We start from the raw sequence: 20,415 nt of genomic DNA on the forward strand, positions 1-20,415 counted from the left end.
TTGTTGAACTGTAATAAATAACCAACATTCCTATTAATGCAAATTCAAAAGTAGATTGTTTATCTGTAAAACTATTCTTAATCTGTATTTATTAAAGTAAAGGTGATTCATAAAGGCTGAATCATTCTACTACTGGCTAGAGCGGGAGGGGAGGAGTATTAGTGGTATACTGTAGAACACATGCCTGAGAACTAGGAACTATGGGGTTCTAATCCCCACTCTAACAATGATGCACTCTCTGGCACTGGGCAAATCACTTAAATATCTCTGCCTCATTTTTCCCCACTGTAAAAGGGGAATAATGTTATTTAGCCATCTACCTTAAAAATGAATGCTGTGAAGGAAGATTAATTAGTCAGTATCTGTAAAGTGCTTTATTCTTGTTTTATTCAATTTCCTCACATTTTACTGTTGTTTTCTAGGGCCTGATTCAAAGGACACAGAGATCAGTGGGAAGACTTCCCATGACCTAATTGGATCAGGCCCTATGTTGTTTCTTTTGAATGTTAAAAGGCTAAAAATTTATTTGTTAAAATTTGGCATAACATACATATGTAAACACTTAATGTATCTAGCCTTATTCGAATTACAGTAAAACATACAAACATTTAATACAGTCAAGAGAGACCGATACAAAAAGCTGGACAAAAGACTTGTGGAGTTAAGAGGTTTTCAAGTGGTAGAGTTAAACATGCGTCTCTGGTATCATCTTATTTTCAGCTAAGAAAGGACTAGCTTGACTGTGCCACTCTGCTACATTATATTGTATGGAGTACCACTGAATGGACAATCAGATAAAGTGAGGCACAGATAAAGTGAGGCCTTCAGTTTGCTAAACCTTGGTCAATTAATCTTAACATATCACCTCTCTGCACCTGAAAACTTGTTAAATCATTCTGTAAGAGATGTCTAGTATACATATAAAGAGATATTTATAGCTGAAGATCAATTACCTGCAACGGACTAGCCAATGGCCTGTTTCTAGGTACTGCAAATGTTTTGTGAATGCTTTCATCCTCTTCTGACACTGGCATCTTTAAAACGGAACTAGTAAGAAGATTCTAAACAAAAAAAGAAAAGGAAATATTTAGAGGAATTTTCATAACACTAAATTTAGAAAGACCACAAACAATATTTAAATGTTTTAAAAACAGACCCACCCCAATTGCACACTGGATAATACTATGCCTTGTTGCATAGGGAGCTTGGGTCCTCTCATCCCTGAAGCCTGATTATAGAGCAGCATTATAAAGTATAGAGTAAGGCCCTGATCCAGTAAAGCACTTAAGCATATGCTTTATTTTAAGCATGTGAGCAATCCTAATGAACTGAATAGAACTACTCAGAAGTTTAAAGCTAAGCACGTGCTTTGCCAGAATGGGATCCAAGTGGAAATTCTTCTCTTTTACCAGCTCTACTCTGTGATTTAGTCACTTTTATATAGAGGTACAGCTCTCTTCTAAGTGGATGCCTTTTACAAAGACAGTCGGGAATGCCACACCTATATCTGAATGCCTGCAACGGGAGTCACAAAGGTCTAATTAACACCAGAATTGCCCCTTGTCTTTCACATATGTGTAGAATACACAAACACGCAGATGGCACTACATACATAATGAACCAATACTTTTCCTGTTAGGAAGTTCAAAAATAAATTGTTCTGTCCCTTTCCCTTAAGAATATTGGATTAAAAATGAAGAAAGAGTTCTAGAGTTTGGACACTTGTACGTACGGGCACATCTTCCATAGTAGATGTATGTGTGAAGAGCTGAGTGTTCAGGTTTTCCCCTTCCCAGTGATTTGAGCAAAAGAAGTTTCCAGCTTTACCTGTTGGAGACTCCACCTGGAAGCAGAAAAGGTACCATGTGTTAAAAGGCAATGTCTAGCTCATCATGAGAATATTTATCCTTTAAGTTACTCAGCAACTGGACTGGTCTGCAGGGTCCAGGTATCCAAAGACACAATTTAGCCCTTTGTAGCAAATTTTGCTCTTTACATCCAAAAATTATTAAATATTCAATTAAAAAATAACGGATCTTTGAATATGTGCATTCAGATATTCACTAGTTCCACTTCCAGTTATTTATACAAGTTGCAATTCTTTTGTAAAAGTAGTGACAGAACATGTATTTTGGGGCTTCACATAAATGATAAATTAATGTAATGAGATATTTTCAAACCACCGGACTTCTAAGTCACTCTGTGTAGTTTGGTCCCCATTAGTTATTTTATATATTTCACCAATATTAGAAAAATTAGTCCAAATTTCTGGATAAATTTACCTTTATAAGATGCAAATAATGCACATTATAATAGCCTGAACCAACGCCCACTGGAATCATCAGAAAGACTTCCAATGAAGTCAATGGAAGATGACTTGGGTACTAATAGCTAAGGCTGCGTGTCTGTCATGGAGGTCACAGAAGTCACGGATTCCGTGACTCTGACCTCCGTGACTTCTGCAGCGGCCGGTGCTGGCTCAGAGGTTGCCTGAGTCAGGCAGCCCCTGGGCCAGGAGTAGCAGTTTGTGTGTGGGAGGGGGCTCAGGGCTGGGGCAGGAGGTTGGTGCACGGGGGGACCGCTTACCTTGAAGGGGTCCCCGGCTCCCACCAGCATGTCTCCACAGCTAGGCAGAAGGGCCAGGGAGGCTCTGCCGTGCCAGCAGACACCGCCCCCATAGCTCCAATTGGCTGCAATTCCCGGCCAATGGGAGCTGCGCCTGTGGAGTCAGCGCTTGTGGCGGGAGCCCCCCTGGCCGCCCCTCCCCCTAGGAGCTGCAAGGACACGGAGCTGGGTAAGGAGCCTGCGAGCTCCACCAACCCTGCCCTCCCCTTCCTCGCCCCAAGAACCAGTGGGGGTCCCAGGCCACCCGCCCCAGCACCCACAGCCCCCCCCCACCCCAAGTTTTAGTTCAGGTTATATAGTAAAAGTCATGGACAGGTCACAGGCCATGAATTTTTGTTTACTGCCCGTGACCTGTCCATGACTTTTACAAAAAATACCCAGGACTAAAATGTAGTCTTACTAATATTATTAAGCTCACATATTTTATTATTTAGCTCAGGCACTAAGATCTTGAAATTCACCTGGAAAAAAAGGCACATATGATTGACTGAAAATAACTTTGATAGAACCGTTTGCTGTGAAACTGATTTAGGTTGCCCCACGTAAGAGTTTTATGCCTTACCTCTTGTTTGATTTTCTTCACCAAAGGGATTCCACTTTCATGTAGCCCAGACACAATTCCAGATTCATCAGATTCTTGTTTGATAACATCATGCAGGTCTTCTACAAGATGAGTTGGAGTTTGAGGCTGAAAGGAAAAAAAAAAAAAATGTATAGTTTGCGTCTCAGGCAACCCCTTCACCCTAATATCAAAGTGACTTTTATCACCATTTCCTTCTTACCAGCATCTTCAAGGGGCCATATTTGATTTCTTGAGCTGCAAGTGCATTTTTGAATGGAGTAGGTGTTCTTGGAGAACTCTCCAATATTGACCTCTTGATGGCTGGAGTTCTGAAACTTTTAAAATGAGCGAGAGAAAAAATTGGTTACAGAGAACGTGTTTGAGCATCTTTGTTCTGACCCTATAATTCAATGGAAAAAGTGACCTATCGTTAAAGACTGATGGATTTTATTAAATATTATCTTGTGATAATGCCACGAGTTCACACTATGCTATTTTACTTTTACGGAGGAAGCACAGGTTTTAATAATTTAATGTAAAACAATAATCTAATAAATTGACTGTATATACATGATTGTTACCCATTCAGAAACTCTATAATGAAAAATACAAGTAAATTTTCTAAACTAAAGAAAATCCAAATAAAATGCATCAACAAACAGGACTGTAACAAACAATCCAGCATTTTGTGCTGGCTGAGTCCTAAACTGGAAAAATAAACCCCAGTGAGTCTGAAAAATACAATGTTAAAATAAAAAGGACTTACATATTGTTTTCCTTCTGAGGCTTAAAAGTTTGGTCTCTGTGAAGTGGTGTTGTAACAGACACTTTATGACCACAGAGTGGAGTGGAAGTTAAAGTAGGATTGTCCAGGTCCAGATTTTCATGGTTGGCTGAGGTGTTTAAGAACTGCAATTATGAAAAGAAAAAATAACATGAACACCTAGATGATGATTTTGCCTTTAAAAGTTAGTTTTGCTGAGCAAAAATGAAAAAAAAAATCTCTCGATAATTAAAAGATTATTTTTATTGACCCACGTATAATTGTATGTGTGGTTATTAGTATCTGATTAGAGGATAAGGGTGTTAACTCATGAGCAGTTGGTTGAGAGAATCATGAAGCAAAAATTAGCATTTCTAGTACTGGAAGTATGAACAAAAATTACTTTCTGTTCCAATAAGAGGCATTTACCACTATTCACAGAGCTAAATCTTAAGAACTCTATTCAGTTTTTAATCAAATAAACTGCAAATGACTTCAGTCACCATTTGCCTAAGTAAGGCCTCAATAAAAATAGGTAAGGACTTCAGGAGTTGGCTCATAAAGCAAGGTGGTTTAATTCCATTAAGCTTTACGTAAGGTATTAGGCATGTTTTTAAATTAGTAAATAAAGTGTTTATTGTAGGACACTGAACTCATTATCTCTCTGAAAATAGAGTACTCCATTTGCACAGCACAAAATGAAAATTATAGCAAGCTACAAATGCACTGAATGTTCTGAAATGCAAGTATTGGACTGATTGAAAAGGAGACAGTTGTATTATTTAGGTAAAAATTCGCATTGGGAGCGTGTCACCTTAACCTCATTTCCATCTCTAATGTTTATGATTCTATGAATTTAGTGGCATCATTTCTCTGTTAGTTAAAGTTTTGCCAAAATATATATTACCCAGTAGGCCTACTTGTGACAAATTAAAAAGATGCACATACAAAAATATAGTACATCTCAAAATATGCACTTAGATCGGCCAATAATATACATTTACATATACCTAAATGCAAATGTAGCAGACCTTTAGATAAATAAAATGCATTTTATAAACTCCAATAAATTATTTTTCTCTCTTTAAGAACCATCATAAAAGAAAACCAAGAAATCCACAAAGAAAAAAAAAACCATGCTGACAGTGGTACAGCTGTGAAACAAAGCAACAAATGACAGGAAATTCGAAATGGAGACCAAGATGATCTTCATACACAAATTTTCTCCTCATCCCTGTCCCACCCCAAGAATCATTTGAATTTTCTGGCTGTTGTCAGTTCGTCTCACAATCTGCATGTTATTTAAATAAACAGAGTTTGGGTTTTTCTGGGTCAGTGAATCACACTGTGTAAATGGACAGAGATGGGAAAGTGTTACAATGAACAGAAATGTTAAACTCTGGTAGTTGGAGGAATTAAAAGCAGGAGAAAGCAAACAACCATCTTCCCCTTCGAAACCACCAAGAATTAAAGAGACAATAAAAAAAGAGAATCAACAGTTAGCTTTCTGATCATCTAAACTCAGTGGTGAAGATTAACAGCAGTAAGAAGATTCAAACATGGAGTGAAATCAACAAGTGCAACAGTAATTAGTCATTTGTTCCAAAGGATTAGTTTCTAAACTGTTAATACTCTGGTGACTTGAGAATTAGTAACATCTGTGCAGAAGACTTGATCTACCTGCGAGGGAGAGAAGGGTAGGCTTTTGACAGGGGAGCGCTTAGGAGTTGAACTGCTGACGTCAGCAAATATGAAGGAGCTACTGTGGCCACTGGCTAAGTGGCTGGAATGCCCTCTCTTTTTGCGAAGAATGACCAACGGAGCTGTGCTGCATTTTGAGGCAGATAAGGACTTTGGTGAGTCAAGAGAACCTTGACTCAACATTATTTTGCTCAAGTTTGTGCTAGGGTGTCCTTCAGGTCTACACGCATTGGCCTCTCTTTGCTGAAGCTGTAAGACTTTGCCTGAGGGAGTTTTGCTAGGCGAAGTGTCTGCTTCTTCAAAGAATTCAAAACTGCTGAGATCACCCCATGATGAAGGATCCTGAAACAACGTGGGAGGCACGGAACTATAAGACAGTGTATAGTGCCACCTCATGAAAATACAGCATTACGATATGCCAGTAACAACAACAACAAAAAAGCCCTTCCCAATTTAATTCACTTTGACCCTAGTTTTTTGAGTAATATTATGAACACTTACTCATATTTTTAATATATACACTGAGTATATTAACTGAATATTATTCCATTGGTGCTGGAAACCAAATTCCTGAAAGTAGCAATGAGTCAAGTGATGTTCTAACACTATTAGCTACATCAATGTAGAGATAATACCTTTGTATTATGGAAAAATATGTTAATCAGTCTCCAAATTAAGCTCATCCTCTCTCTAACCAGCATGCTTGCAACTACATGCTGAATGAGTGTAGCAAAGTTTGAAATGTGCACCCTAGTTGTTATAAATTAAGATGACACCTAACAACTCGTTTCAATGTAATAGCTCTATTTCAACTGACATACCCAGAAATCACAGTGAACAAAGGCCAATGTTAAATGCAGTAAGCCACTCAGTATTAAATTAAGGTTTCCAGTTCTTTAAATATGCCATGCAAGCTTGTTAAGCTTTGAAAAGAGGCAGCTATTGATGCTATGTCCCACAGCAAGGAAGAATTCCAGAAAAGCATATAGAAGCGTGCACAAATCATACATATGCCTACAGACTCCTGACACTTTTGTCATAATTGAATATCACTTATACCATTAAGCTGGTTTTGTTATCTCTAATTTGATTTCATTTTAAGAGAGAGTGTATTATTAAGAGTCCATTTAAACTACTGAATTTTGTACATTTGCCAAAAATTACTCCTCCCACACACACAAGGAGGAAAAAAATAAAAGAAATCCACATATTATATAAGATTAAATCACTCTTTGGGACTTGATACAAACAACCATGTGTTACTTTAAAAATAAGTTTCAAATCTTGCATTTATGTTGTTCAGAAAATAGAAATAAATATAGGGAGCTCCCAGCTCCACTCCCCTTACACCCAGAACGCACGCAAATTCACCTGAACTGACAGTTCTACTTACGGAATCTATTAACTGAAGTGTTTCTGCAAATTCTAAGAGATTCTTAACATTATCCAGGATGTTGCTCTGATGAACGATCATGCACCTTGCAGGGGATGCGCTTTCTTCAGGTAAGCAACCATGATCCACTGGCGGAGATGGAGTACAATGGTGATGCTCCCCCAAACAGGAAACAGGTGCACTGTCGCCATTAGTTCTGGTATTGTCAGCAATTGTGGTGCTGTGCCAGCCTGGGTAGCTTGATGTGTGGTTCTGTGTCTAAGGGAAGAAGAAAAAAAAAGGAGGGAAAAAAGGCAGAAGGAACTTAGCAATGAAATTGCACAAGGTGTCAGATGCTGCTGGAGGAAAGATAAAAGTAGTTGCATCATCTTAAAAACTTACGCCTATGAAACAATTGTCAAGATGTTTCCTTTCATCAATGCAAGACCTTGTAATGGTACATTTTATTTATCTTGAAAGTACCTCATTATTTAGATCCAGTATTAGGTATCATGGGCATATATATTGTATATCCAATAAATTCATACTACTATGTTACTCCAAAAGTCCCATAAAGAGTCTACAAATCTTTGGCTGTGTGAAGCAAGAATTGGCAAGGATTCCCTGCTTAACACTCAGCTCTGTAAGAGGCTAAAGGATTTAAGAGTTAGAGTTGCTTTTGTTTGCATATCTCATCTTCTTCTATCCCTGTCTAACATTACAGCTTACACCAATGCAATGAAGAGGCTGTCAAATCAACGTGGTTAGGAAAGCAGAAGAGCAAATTAACAGAAGTTTCTTTCCAGTGTGATCATGCAACAGAAGAAATTGCAAAACATTAACTAAAGTTAAAAGTGGCCAAACTAACACATCATGCACACAATCGTTTTATTATTAACCAGAAAAAATTACTCATAAAAAGTATCTGCTGGCTATCACTTACGTTCTAGGATGATTTTGATTTATTTGCTTTAACTATATTATTACATAGAATAAGCTACTTATCTATTTTACCACCTATGCATGACAAAATGTGAGAATTCAGTAATAGCCAGCACAGGTTGCACACATGCAGCTAAAGGTTCTAACATTATTCACAGAAAAGTAAAACAAATTATCAAACATGCACCAAGTCTGAAGTTTACAAAGTATGTAATACACAGCTGAAGTAAGGAATGCAACAGAGAGGAAAAATCTAATGAACAGGCACTACATTTTCATTACATGAACCATTGCACACTTTCAGAAACACACATCTCCAGTAATATCAGATCTGGTGGGATTTACTCTGTTAACTTTAGTGTTATCACCCTTGTAGTAAAATGTAGAGCCCAAACTTGCTCCCGCTGACTTTGCAAAAGTAAAAATACCTGCAAATTGTTTAGTACCATAACATACATAAATTTATAAAACAAATGCATATTAAATATGTGCTATGTTTCATTCTTTTAAAATGGAAATATAGAGCCTTGATTAGTGTCAGAGCCAGAGGGGGAGTAAAAAGGTAAAAAGACAAGCACTGGGGTAAAGCTGCTATCCCTCCATCCAAGCACACAGTGACAGTCTTACTGGTAATGCCTGCTGCCCTTTCAGTTCATTCTCAGTCGACATTAGTAGCAACTCTAATTCCTTTATTCGTTTTTCTTTCTCAGGGTCTTCATCATTATAGTGTCTCTGCAATTAAGAGTTAAGGGAAAAGAAAAGATAAAGGTCTGATTGGATGTTGCAACTAAAATGCTTATGGCTTGCCGTCCTGTGGTATCACAGCCAAATTAGCCTCAGAGGTAAAACAAATGTCAATTGTGTTTTCCACTGTAAAAATCCCTATTGAATTTCAATACAGACATTGAAATAGAAAAAGTGAAAGACATTACACTAAATGTCAGCTAATGTGTTTAAAATTTACCTCGAAAGAACTGATTATTAGCTATGTCAGAACTCCCTCCCCTTCCCCATTTTCTCTCTCCATCACTCAGAATGTTAAAAATGTTTTTTCAAGGTAAGAAGTTTGCATTTTAACTTCCATATCAAATGTTTAACAAATTGACTCGTGAAATGATCTTTAAACTATCTACCTGAATAGCTGCAGCGGCTGGCTGAGGGACATTGACAATATTTACATGCAGTGCTACTGGATATGGGATTTGACCAGGGACCTACGCCAAAACACAAAAGACACTCAAAGTTATTAATTCCATTATGCAAGCTGCAGTGTATGTTTGGGTTAAACTCAAGCACTACTCCTGCATCTTACACTGAACATTTAAAATCCATAAAACCCCTCTCTTCTAACTTGCAAGAAAACTGAGCTGCTTTTAACGAGTAAATACGACACTCAGCATTAGAGGAGGAAAGACGTTCAAATAAGAAGCACCCACCAGTTCTGAGAATGGATGAATAATTCAAAGAAAGTTATGCTTGTTAAATGTTTCTAAACTGAAGTGCAAATGGGAAGCAAATAGATTATAATAAAATGTAAAACCCCACTGCAATCCATACACAGTTGTGTTTAAAGGTAGCAATAATTTTCATATTAGTTATTAGCATAAAAGGATTTGGATTAAAATATAGTAATAATTAACTACTCAAACAGAACAAATATTGAAGTCAATGAGAGAGTCACATAAAAATGGACTGCAGAATCAGGCCCAAGTATAGTTGAATTTCAACAAGTGCAATACTCACCACCATAAGAAATGCTATATCATATGCATTATAGTTGATTAGTTTGTTTTAAAAATTAAGATGTTAGAATGCTGTAGCACAAAGGTATGAAAGCAGATTTACCTATTTTAGGGTTGCGTATGCCCATTACTGTAGTATATGATACTCCAGTTCTGCAAAGAACTTGCTTAACTTTATGCATGTGAAGTCCCATTGACTTCAATGGAACATAAGCATGTTCTGAAGGTTAAGCACATGCTTAAATGACTTGCGGAATCAGGGCCTGAGTGTCTAAGATCAGCATTCCTTATTTACCCTCATTCCTCCAGTCCATCCACTAAAGCGATAACAAAAACATCATTCTTCATCAATTTCAATGCAGATAGCTTAATCACAGATCTACATATTCAACAAAAAGTTTTCAGCAGCTTACATTTTGTGGCTCAGAGATGTGGTAATAGGAGTAGTCATTGTTAACTGGGGGTTGGGTGGCTGCTGGAAGCTGTGCAGAAGGTGGAGTGTGAGCAAATCCCATTAAGTGATTGTTTTTCTGAAAACTTGCGGCTAATGATGACTGGTTGGCTTTGGAAGATTCCTGAAGATAACCTTCCTGTTCAACCTTTCGACGCATTGTAGAATTCCAGTGGTTCTTGATAGCATTATCAGTTCTACAGAGGAACACATGCATATAAAGACTTTTTCAAATAGAACTTTCAATTCAAATTCAGTGTAGTTGTAGCCATGTCAGTCCCAAGATATTAGAGAGACAAGGAGGGTGAGGTAATATCTTTTATTGGATTAACTTCTTTGGTGAGAGAGACAAGCTTTTGAGCCACACAGAGTTCTGGACCTGAAGAAGAACTCTGTGTGGCTTGGAAGCTTGTCTCTCTCACCAAAGAAGTTGATCCAATAAAAGATATTACCTCACCCACCTTGTCTCTATAATTCAAATTAAAGTTAGTTGACTGGAAACTGTTGTTAGCATAGAGCATTTCTAAGAGTTCTCAATAAATTTGTTATAATTCAATGGTGCGTGTAATACAGAAAGGTGTTCTACCCTCCTCCTACTAACCCATACTTCTTAAGCACAGATTTTTAACAATTCCAAATACAGATCAGCTCTTTCAGGTCATTGCACTTTGAAATCAACTACCAGTGGGAATTTTCACCATAAGAATGTATGGGATAAGATGCATGGATCTCTACTATGAATAGAATTTATGGATCCAGTTCTGATGTTTCTCTTCAATTATATCTCACTGTGAGAAATTAATCACTTGAGGTCTACCTCATCTCCACTAGGTGAAGCAACTGGCATGTGGAGCAAAACCCACCTTTCAGGTTGCTTCATGCACCATTATTTTTTTGAAGCATTAACATTCCAATGGAATTTTGCTGCATTCTATTACTGTAAAAAGAAAGTGCAGGAACCAGCAGTGAAACAGTTAACCTCCAAGCGAATTTCATAACTGGGCAACTGAACAGTTATTAGGGAAAGGTTTTTTTTAATTTTAGAAAACAAACTGTTTCAAGTATTCAATTGTGTGATTAGACAAAAGCTATGAGAACTGTACTGTATTATTAAAATCGGTCTTGGGGTAACTCAAATATAACTCCTCTGTCTGAAAGCCTTTACTTCAACATCACCCAGTGTTATTAACTGTGGGTGTCTGTGGTACAAGGAAGGCTGCAATAAGATTGTAATGCTCTCCAAATGACAAGCCTATCTGTGGTTCTTCTCTCCAGCCAAAAAAGGCCATCACAGTTGTGTCTTGGAGATGTTTTCCCAACTACTGGAGTCTAGAGGGAAAAAAATGTTGCTTGTTTATTTTGTATATTTGACAGCCCTTTGTGTTTGGGCACTTTTACTGTTACCCCTGCAAAGTCAGTAAGACCCCAACCCTGCACACTTACAGATGAGTAGTCCCATTGAAGCCAATAGAACAACTCATATGAATAAAGGTACTCATTCTACATAAGGGTTTTCAGGATTGCAGTTTTAGTTAGTCAGTTTCCCTTAGTTTGTATTTGGATCATTCAGGTAGCAATAGAGAAGAGTAAAACACTCTAAAATATGGGGAAAATATTAATGTAAAGCCATCAAAACTGTCTGGGGCACCGGGGCAGGTATAGCTTGTGAAACAACTTTTAATTCATTGTTAAAAATGCTGACTGGATTTCAGTTGACGGTGTCCCCCTAGCTGAATATAAACTTAGTTTCACTTGTAGAGTCTGATCTTGCACCATTAAGTCAACAGAAGTTTTGACAAATACTCCAACACAAACAAGACTAGGCCCACACTTAGGAAAGCCCTGATGATTTGCTATGGTTACTATTTCTTCATCCAGTGGCAAATACTTTAAAAAATATTTCTCCATAAACCTGGTCCCATTTAGATCAATGGCACTAGGATTTGGCTCAAAACATTTTGGTTTATAACATGCAATTCTTTCAGTGTACTAAGATGACATCTGAAACAGACTGCTCAGACTCAAAACCTTCTTTTCCCTATTTAAGGGCTACTATATGTCATTACCGTCCAGGCAGCAACTTTGCAATTTCGGCCCATCTGTTTCCCAGCCTCTTGTGTGCCTGGTAAATAATTCTATCTTCTTCTTCAGTCCAGGAGGTTTTCTTTACTTCTGGATTCAAATGGTTGTGCCACCTCTCCCTGCATTGTTTTCCAATCCTCCCCTTCAAGTGCTTGGCAATAACAGACCAGCGCTTTGGGCCATATTTTTGCACAAGTTCTATCACCTTCAAAGAAACACACAAGAACCGCCCATGTTTTAGTGTTACATAATGAATTAGTGCAATCATTTTGTGATGCTGCAATATTTTCAATGAAGTTTCTCAAAACCGCTGTAGTAGAGCAGATGTGTAGGCACTGCTTCGTATTTTCTATTTATATATTTACCCAAAAGGAAAAGACTTTGGTAATATCAAAGGCATTTCTAGCGTACATTTAGATTTGCAGCATTAAAGTATTAATTACTTGATTTGTGTAGAGCACTTTGAAACTGTACCAGGAAGCACTATATAAATGCTAAGTATTAATATTATTGGGACCAATCTTCAAATCCTTCCTCAGGCAGTACTCCCTGAAGTCATTGAAGTCTAGATGAGTTTTATCTCAGTTATGACTGCAGTATTGGGCCTATCATTAAGTATTATTTAAAATATGAGGCTGAAGGAAAAGTTGATTACCCGCTGATCTTCTTCTTTAGTCCATGGACCTTTGATAAGTTCAGGATTTAGTACTTTCTGCCATCGATGCTGGCACTGCACATCTGTCCGATTCTAATTGCACATAAAATATACAAATTAATCACTTCTCAAATATGAAAGAATTGCAATATTTCTTTCTAGGTGCACTTGCTCCCCAAACAGGCCCTTTATGTATCTCATACAATTAATACAATGAAGCTATATGGGAATGACTGAGACAAGCTTGAAATGAGGGTCCTCAGCAATCAATGGCTGGTAAGTACTCTACACATTAAACTAGAAAAGCATCTTTTCCATAATTGTCACTGTATCATGGTAACTAAACAAACTTATCCTTTAATATCTATTAAAGATAGTTTTAAAGAATAAGTGTTATGTTATCTGTAGAATTTGAACAACAGTAAGAGATCACAAAAGAGATCTCATATTTTGTAAGCAGCATTTACTATTGATCAAAGCTAGGTTTTTTTCTCTGTACTAAGACATTTTTGTTTCACTCACAGGTCAACCATCTGTTCTATAACAAATCCCTCAAAAAGTCTTTTTACATTTCCCCTCCCCCATCTGAGATGAGTAGTGAGAGAAATAAAATTGAGCATAAAAGTTAAGAAACGCAGCTATAATACAGTAAGATGCCTTGTTGAATATCTTAAGTTCCTGTTTGTGGGGGGCTTTATATCACATGAAAACGTAGTTAAGAAATAACCTCTCCCCTGTCCCTTACTTGAAAATGGGTGATAAAGAGTTGTCATCTCTACAAACGAAAACAGAAACAGTGCCCACTTACAGGAAGGAAATTGGCAATAACTTTCCAGTCTTCTGTACCATTCTGTTCCACGAGTTTCTTTAGTTTTTCATCCTAGTTTTTCATAAAGACAACATCATCAATGCTCCAATCACTTAGTGCTGCAACTAAAATATATCAGCCAAGCTAAGGTAAAAAAAGAAAATACTCCACGTTGCTGAATTTTTATGGATCCACTTCTTTCAGGGATCCAGTACTGACATAAAAGGGAAGTCTCTGGCCTGATAATGCTTTTTTTCTTGCCAAATACACCTCCTCATTCAGCAGATATTTTTTCTTTGGTTATGGGCAGGAACTTAAATATATTTTCTGGGTTTCTGGACTATGCAAATTATGCTGATCTGCATTTTACCAGCTAAGGTCATTTAAATTATTATTTTTGGGCTGGTATTTTCAAAGAAGTCTAAAGGAGTTAGATGTCCATTGAAATTCAATAGGATACAGGTGCCATACCCCCTTAGGCTGTTTACAAAAAGCTTTAAAGATTTTAAGGGCAATGTTCATCACAATACTGCATAAGATTCTATAATGAATGCATAACGTAAGTAATCCGCCATATTTACTGCTGGTGTAAATGGGCAAAACTCCTAAATGGGTGAAACTCCATTTACTTCAAAGGAGTTTTGAATATTTTCATCAGAAGAGAATTTGGCCCAATATCCTAAAAGGAAAGTCCAGTAATGTAGGCCCTAAAGACCAAAACCAGCCAGTTCAAAATATCAAGGACAAAGGTACTGTAATAGCAATTCAAGCTTTTAAAAAACCTTACATGAAGTGGCCTGCTAATGTTTATAGATCAGTATGAATCACTGGTGTTGAACAAGCCCAAATATCATTCAAATAATTGAATTAACACATTTCACACAAAAATTAAACCATTGTTAATGACCATGGATTATCCACCCCTGTAAATGAACTTTTTATTACTATAATTTGCACAGAAAATAGACACAAGAGCACTATAAGCTACCAAAGTATACTCTCTTATATTCAGTCTTTCAAAAGGGGAAAACATCTTTAATGTCAGTTTGTGGTACAGAATAGATGTTTCTTACAGATTTTAGTTACTGCCCCGTGGAATCACAACTCCATTATTAAAACACAAACTTCAGATGATCCACTTATTTGTAATAAGAGTGCAGAAGTTTTCACCACAGTTGTTTGCTGCTGTTAAGATACTGAATAGACGTCATTTCTCACATAGCAACCATTTTCAAACAAAAGAGCCAGCAGTAACAATCAAACATTGCTACAGGTAACTTTAAAATTGTCATATCCTGACAACTTAATGCAGTAGTTTGAACACCTGTCCTGTATAACAGTCTTGCTGGAGTCAAGGATCAGTATTTAAACAGTTTGTTTTTTAAAAAACAACAACCCTCAAAGTTACATCTAATTATGTATATAGCCAAATTCTGCCCTCATACATATGCATGAAATTCACGCTGAACTTGATATCTAATGAAATCTGCATCTGACAGAAGAATTTGACCCATTTTCTCTCTCTTTTTAATCCAAATGTAGTAAGTGACCCTTTATTTACCTCTTCACGGGTCCACCTGGTTTTTCCTAAATGACGTTTTCCAGCCTTAGGAAGCAGACCATCGTAGTCATGATCATACATCTCAACATCTTCATCGTCATCATCACTACTATATATACTACAAAAAGAAACAGGAGGCGACTTAGAGTGGAACATGAAGACTTACGTTACTGAATTACAAAATATATGAAAAACAACAATCTTTACAAAGGTTATACAGATAAAAGTTTGAAAACTTGCACAACAAGATTTTGTTCTGCATTCTGTTCTACTATTCTGAACTGGTTCTGCTGTTTTTGGTATCCACAGATACAAGCAAAGGGCTGGCAACCTTCTTATTACTGTACATGTTTAGACCTGCTCAGACTGTTAGATCAGTGGCAACTTACACACTTGGCAGCCTTTCAACCAATGAAAGTTTCAAATTAAAATACAATGTTTAGGACAATAAAGAGAACAAGAGGCTATGTCCTCTACACAAGTGCATATGCAAAATCTTTAACTTGTGCTACATATTTTGAAGAGTGCTTAATGTTTTCTTATATTTGATGAAGTAGCTGGTTACACAATTCCCAAATGGTATTTTATGTACAAATATAAAAATAGTAAAATTATTCAATAAAATACTTAGTCATCATTTTGGGATTAGAAGACCAAAAATATTGAAGGGCACAGGTTTTTCAAAACTAATTAAAATAAAGGCCATCAAGTGATCACACTATTTTGTAAATAAACTCTTATCAAATATGTCACAGTTCATGGTCGAGTATAGACAAAGCTGAAGACAAGTACAATATAAGATCTCCATAGTAACCACATGAATGATCAAGTCTCCTTATACTGAGTATTTTGCTAACTTTACTACCTCTATCCCATTTCTAAATACTTCATACTGTTTTTGAAATACTCCAGTCCTCACCTAATTCATGAATAAGGGATTTCCCCAGAGGCTATCTATGGGTGAAAAGGAATCTACTACTGTTTTCACAAACAGCACTCACCCTATCCCGCTAGCTAAAATTGAAATGTTTTGCAACAGGAGTTGTCTTTCTGTTGGGTAAAATATTATTTCCAACTTTAAGATATAAACATCACTTTTGAAACTTCAACAAAGAGATGACATCTACAGTACTACAGAAAAAACAATGTAGTATTTGACTAATGATCATGATATATGGAAAAATCTTTAGATAAAATTTTAAAAACCTTTTTTTGATAAACAGCCATATTAATAAATCCACACTAACAACACTTCAATTAAGGATGGATCAGACACTATTCCTCCTGTTAACCTTGTTTTTCAGAGACTTTGGGTGGCGGGGGGGGACAGGGGGCATTAAGCTGAAGTTCAATGTACAGGTTGCTAGCCATGATGCAAGTACCACCAAACTTCAAGCAATCAAAAAGCTTAAAAGAATGTATATTAGGTTAAAATAACATTAAGTCTTCAGCCCAGTCTTCTGGCACATGTTGTGTATCAAGGAAAATCGCTATTTAAGAGGTTTTCCAGTATCTGCAGTGATGCATGTGGCCTATTTGAGAGCAAGTTCCAAATGGCTAACAAACTGACAAAACAAGTCTCCTAATTCCATTCTTAATTTACTACCACTGTACCTAGGTAAGGTGGCACATGTGACTAGATCAGGGTTCTCAAACTGGGGGTCGTGACCTCTCAGAGGCTTGCGAGGTTATTACATGGGGAGTAGCCTGAGCTGCCAGCCTCCATCCCAATCCCCACTTCACCTCCAGCATTTATAATAGTGTTAAATATTTTAAAAAGTGTTTTTAATTTAGAAGGAGGGGTCGCATTCAGAGGCTTGCTGTGTGAAAGGGGTCACCAGTACAAAAGTTTGAGAACCACTGGACTAGATAGTTCACTCACAAAGACATGTGGAATATTTAGGAATAGCTAGTGACTTCAACTCAACTCAATCCTTCAACTCAAAAGAGTAGTTATTCACAGTAGTAGTCTCACTGACTACAGTAGGACTACTTACATGAGTAAAGGTTGCAAGGTCCTATTTCTTTGCTTTTATTTTTTTAAAAGTTAGATTTTCTTTTCTAAGTGACACATGGAGACAATTGTGTGACTGCTTTTAATATTAAAAGAAGTTTTGTAGCTAAATACCCATGTATCATTTTGAAAATTGGTGTCACTGATATTGAAAGTACCAGGTACAGCCAGCAGGGTGACATCTCCAGTGCTGCCAAATGTTCCAGGTACATCAATGGACATGGCACATGTGAAACTGGAGTAGAAGATTAGTGATGAAAAGGTTAACATTATTTTATTGTAATGTTTATAATCTAAATTATTTCCTTACCTAGGAAGGACCTTATTCTGGCATACAGAATGAGTAACTCCCATTCTGTGTCTCCTGTGGCAGGAAAATTCGGCCTGGGGGGGTTATAGGATGATCTGCACCATATTTAACAAATCTGGTTTCTAGCATATACCTGAAACATTTTTTAAAATATCTGCCTGAACACAATCTGGCCCCAACAACAAATGCACTTGCTAATTACCAGTGGAGTGGACTAAGTGAAAGGGTTAATGATGCCCCACATGCTAGTTTTCAGTGCTTTTAAATACTCTACGTTTTTGTCAAGGAAACCAAATTGTGCAATGATAAAAAAGGGGGTGGGGGTGGAGAGGAAATGACTTGCTACTGTGATTGAAGAAACTGGGCACAAACAACCGAGGGGAATCCACTTTCGTTGTTTTGACTAATCCACCTTGCCGACATCTCCTTTCAGAGCATTTCACGGAGCTGTAATCTAGAGCTTCCCTTCTCGCACCAGTACATCGCCTTCGTAACCAGAGGGAAAGTATCTGGCGCTCCGCGAGCACGAACCACCACCACCACTCGTGCTAGGAAGGACCATTCTGAAAGCTGCTAAGCAGCTCCACTTTCCTCCCGGCTCTCCCGCTCATTCAGTTCCTGTAAAGAGCAACTGACCCTTTCGTTTTGCAGGCCTGGCTTCCTCCACCACTCCTGACACGCTCATTCCGCCACTCTGCAAAGTCAAAATAAAATACAGACGACCCACTAGGCTCTCACCCCCCAGCACTACCACCTCCCATTTAGCCTCAAGAGGGAGGCGCAAGCGAGGCGGAGACACATGCACGGTGACTGTGTGTCTGTCTCTCTGGAAGGACAGGATGAGTAATTCATAGCCTGTCCGTCCTAGTAACACACTCGCTCTCTCATACTCAAGTCACAACCTAGCTTGCACCGAACCCCCACCCCGAGCCTCCTTCTAGATTTCACACTCGGGGCAATTTAAACCCCTTTTTTAAGCCAGCGATCGGTCACAAGAGGGAAAAACTGCGGGGGAAGGGGATTTGCTTTTCTGTCGCAAGCCGTGGGGGGGAGGGAGGGTGCTGGACAGAAAGGAGAAAGACTCTCCACGTGTCCGACCGCCAGTCCAGAGATAATTAGAAAACAATCCTCCTGCACTGTGTGTGTCTGTAACAGCAGCAACCACGAGGCGCTCAGACCTCTCCCTTCCAGTTCGCAGCACGCCACCCGCCAGAGGGAAGGGAGCAGCAGGGAGCAGTCACCCCCAGCACACACACACACCCCCCCCGCCACCACAACACAGCTCGGGGTCTGCTGTCCCCCTGCCCTTGTCCCGTGCAATAGCCCATTCCCCAAGAGGAGGAAAACAGCAACGGGAGCAGCCACATGACAGCTGCTGCCAAACGCCCCTCTCTCCTTCTACTCTCCCCACCCCACCCCCCTCCTGCCAAAGTCTAAGAGTTGCTCTCATCGCGCTGCTGAAAAGCTTGCTCGGGCTCCGACATGTGCGGAGCGGCGTGTGCATTACAAATAAAAGCCTTGCAGGGCATAATTAAAAACCGAGAGATGAGCGGGGCAGAGTTGGAGTCATTAAAAGAAAGACTCTGCAACTGCAACAAAAAAAAAAAAAAAAAAAAAAAAAAAAAGGTTTGCTCCCTCCCCAGCGCCTCCTTTTCACGCCGCCTGTCTGCCACCCACCTGACATCCCACCTCCACAAAGAATGAATGAAACGGGAATGAACTACCTGCAGCCACTAAACAAGTCCGACATTTTTGGGCTTACATCTGCCATCTGCTTAGCTCCTCCAGCCCAAACAGACCGCAGAGCAGCTCGGCACAGATCGCTGAAGGCAACAAGTCCAAGTGGGAATCCTGTCCCCCCCCTTTTTCCCCCCTCCTTCTAATTTGTAGCCACGCGCTCCATGCATGGTCCTAGGAAATTTATGTCTGAGCAACTTGCAAAATGCACTGCAAATTGCAATCTTCCCAGCATCCTGAGTCTTTTGGGGGGGGGGGAAGTGGAGGAAGTGGGGGTGGTAGAGGAGGGGGGGGATTCCTAATATGCTATTCATTTTGGTCTTGCAGGGTCTGTTTAGGTTTCCCTCTCCCCTTCCCTGTGCAGAGTCTGACAAGCGTGGGGAGGATCTGGCAAACCACTCCTGCAAAAACTAACAAAAAAATAAAATAACCCAAATAAACCTCTCTATCCGTAGGCTATTAAACATACACACACACAAATGCTTTAATGCTGCAAAGAATTTACCTGTGCCTGGGTCTCCTGGCCATCCTGGGACTAGCCACTGGGGGAGGAAGGGGGGACCTGTGCTGGCTGAAGTGCTTTGCTTTCTGTGCTGCTTAAAAGTGCTCCACCGCCGCACAGTGAAGTTTTCAGGAGCAGCAGTAGGAGGAGGAGGAGGAGGAAACAGGTTGAGATTAAAGAGTAAACTCTGTAAACAGAGATGCCATCAAACAAAGGGCTTTTTGGACACTCCCCCTCCCGCCAAATCTGGCGCCCCTGCGGTGTGCGCAAGCGCCTCTCTGAGCACGCCTCTCCGCGCTGCTGGGGTTTTATTGCCGTGCCCGCGGTCCCCGGCTGGCCGAGAAGCCGCTTCCAGCCGTGCCGCCTCTCCCTCTCCCTCTGCGTGGCTGGGAGCCCGCGCGACGGCGGCGGCCAGGAGCGGGGCAAGGGGGAGGGAGCGCGGCAGCAGGAGAGGCGCCTTTTGCTGCACAATCCCCGCTCAGCAGCATCAAGTCCCCATGACTCCCCCCACCACACACAAGTCGTCCCTGGGCAGCAGAGCTAAGAGGGGCCGCTCTCCGCCCCCGCTGCCCCGTGCCAGCTCTCCGG

The 20,415-nt window shown here is 39.3% G+C and overlaps 1 protein-coding gene across 3 annotated transcripts in view; it reads right to left on the bottom strand.

Annotated features, from left to right (window-relative positions):
- MYB (MYB proto-oncogene, transcription factor) overlaps positions 1-19,951 on the bottom strand; it is a 33,117-nt gene extending 13,166 nt beyond the window's left edge. Inside the window, exons 1-15 of one of the 3 annotated variants that reach the window (XM_024207665.2) lie at positions 19,831-19,951; positions 15,265-15,382; positions 13,704-13,775; positions 12,896-12,988; positions 12,225-12,445; positions 10,121-10,355; positions 9,099-9,179; positions 8,593-8,697; positions 7,045-7,302; positions 5,631-5,993; positions 3,954-4,096; positions 3,408-3,522; positions 3,188-3,313; positions 1,733-1,843; positions 954-1,061 (exon numbers count right to left, since the gene is read on the bottom strand). In XM_024207665.2, the coding sequence (XP_024063433.1) occupies positions 954-1,061; positions 1,733-1,843; positions 3,188-3,313; positions 3,408-3,522; positions 3,954-4,096; positions 5,631-5,993; positions 7,045-7,302; positions 8,593-8,697; positions 9,099-9,179; positions 10,121-10,355; positions 12,225-12,445; positions 12,896-12,988; positions 13,704-13,775; positions 15,265-15,382; positions 19,831-19,853 (2,172 nt within the window). In that variant the 5' untranslated portion in view covers positions 19,854-19,951. The remainder of the gene's footprint in view (positions 1-953; positions 1,062-1,732; positions 1,844-3,187; positions 3,314-3,407; positions 3,523-3,953; positions 4,097-5,630; positions 5,994-7,044; positions 7,303-8,592; positions 8,698-9,098; positions 9,180-10,120; positions 10,356-12,224; positions 12,446-12,895; positions 12,989-13,703; positions 13,776-15,264; positions 15,383-19,830) is intronic. The other 2 variants (XM_024207648.2, XM_024207657.2) reach the window with 2 other exon arrangements.
- Between the last annotated feature and the right edge of the window lie 464 nt (positions 19,952-20,415).

This window comes from Terrapene carolina, unplaced genomic scaffold (genome assembly GCF_002925995.2).
Source record: "Terrapene carolina triunguis isolate 2854851 unplaced genomic scaffold, T_m_triunguis-2.0 Scaffold85, whole genome shotgun sequence".
Lineage (NCBI taxonomy): Eukaryota > Metazoa > Chordata > Testudines > Emydidae > Terrapene > Terrapene triunguis.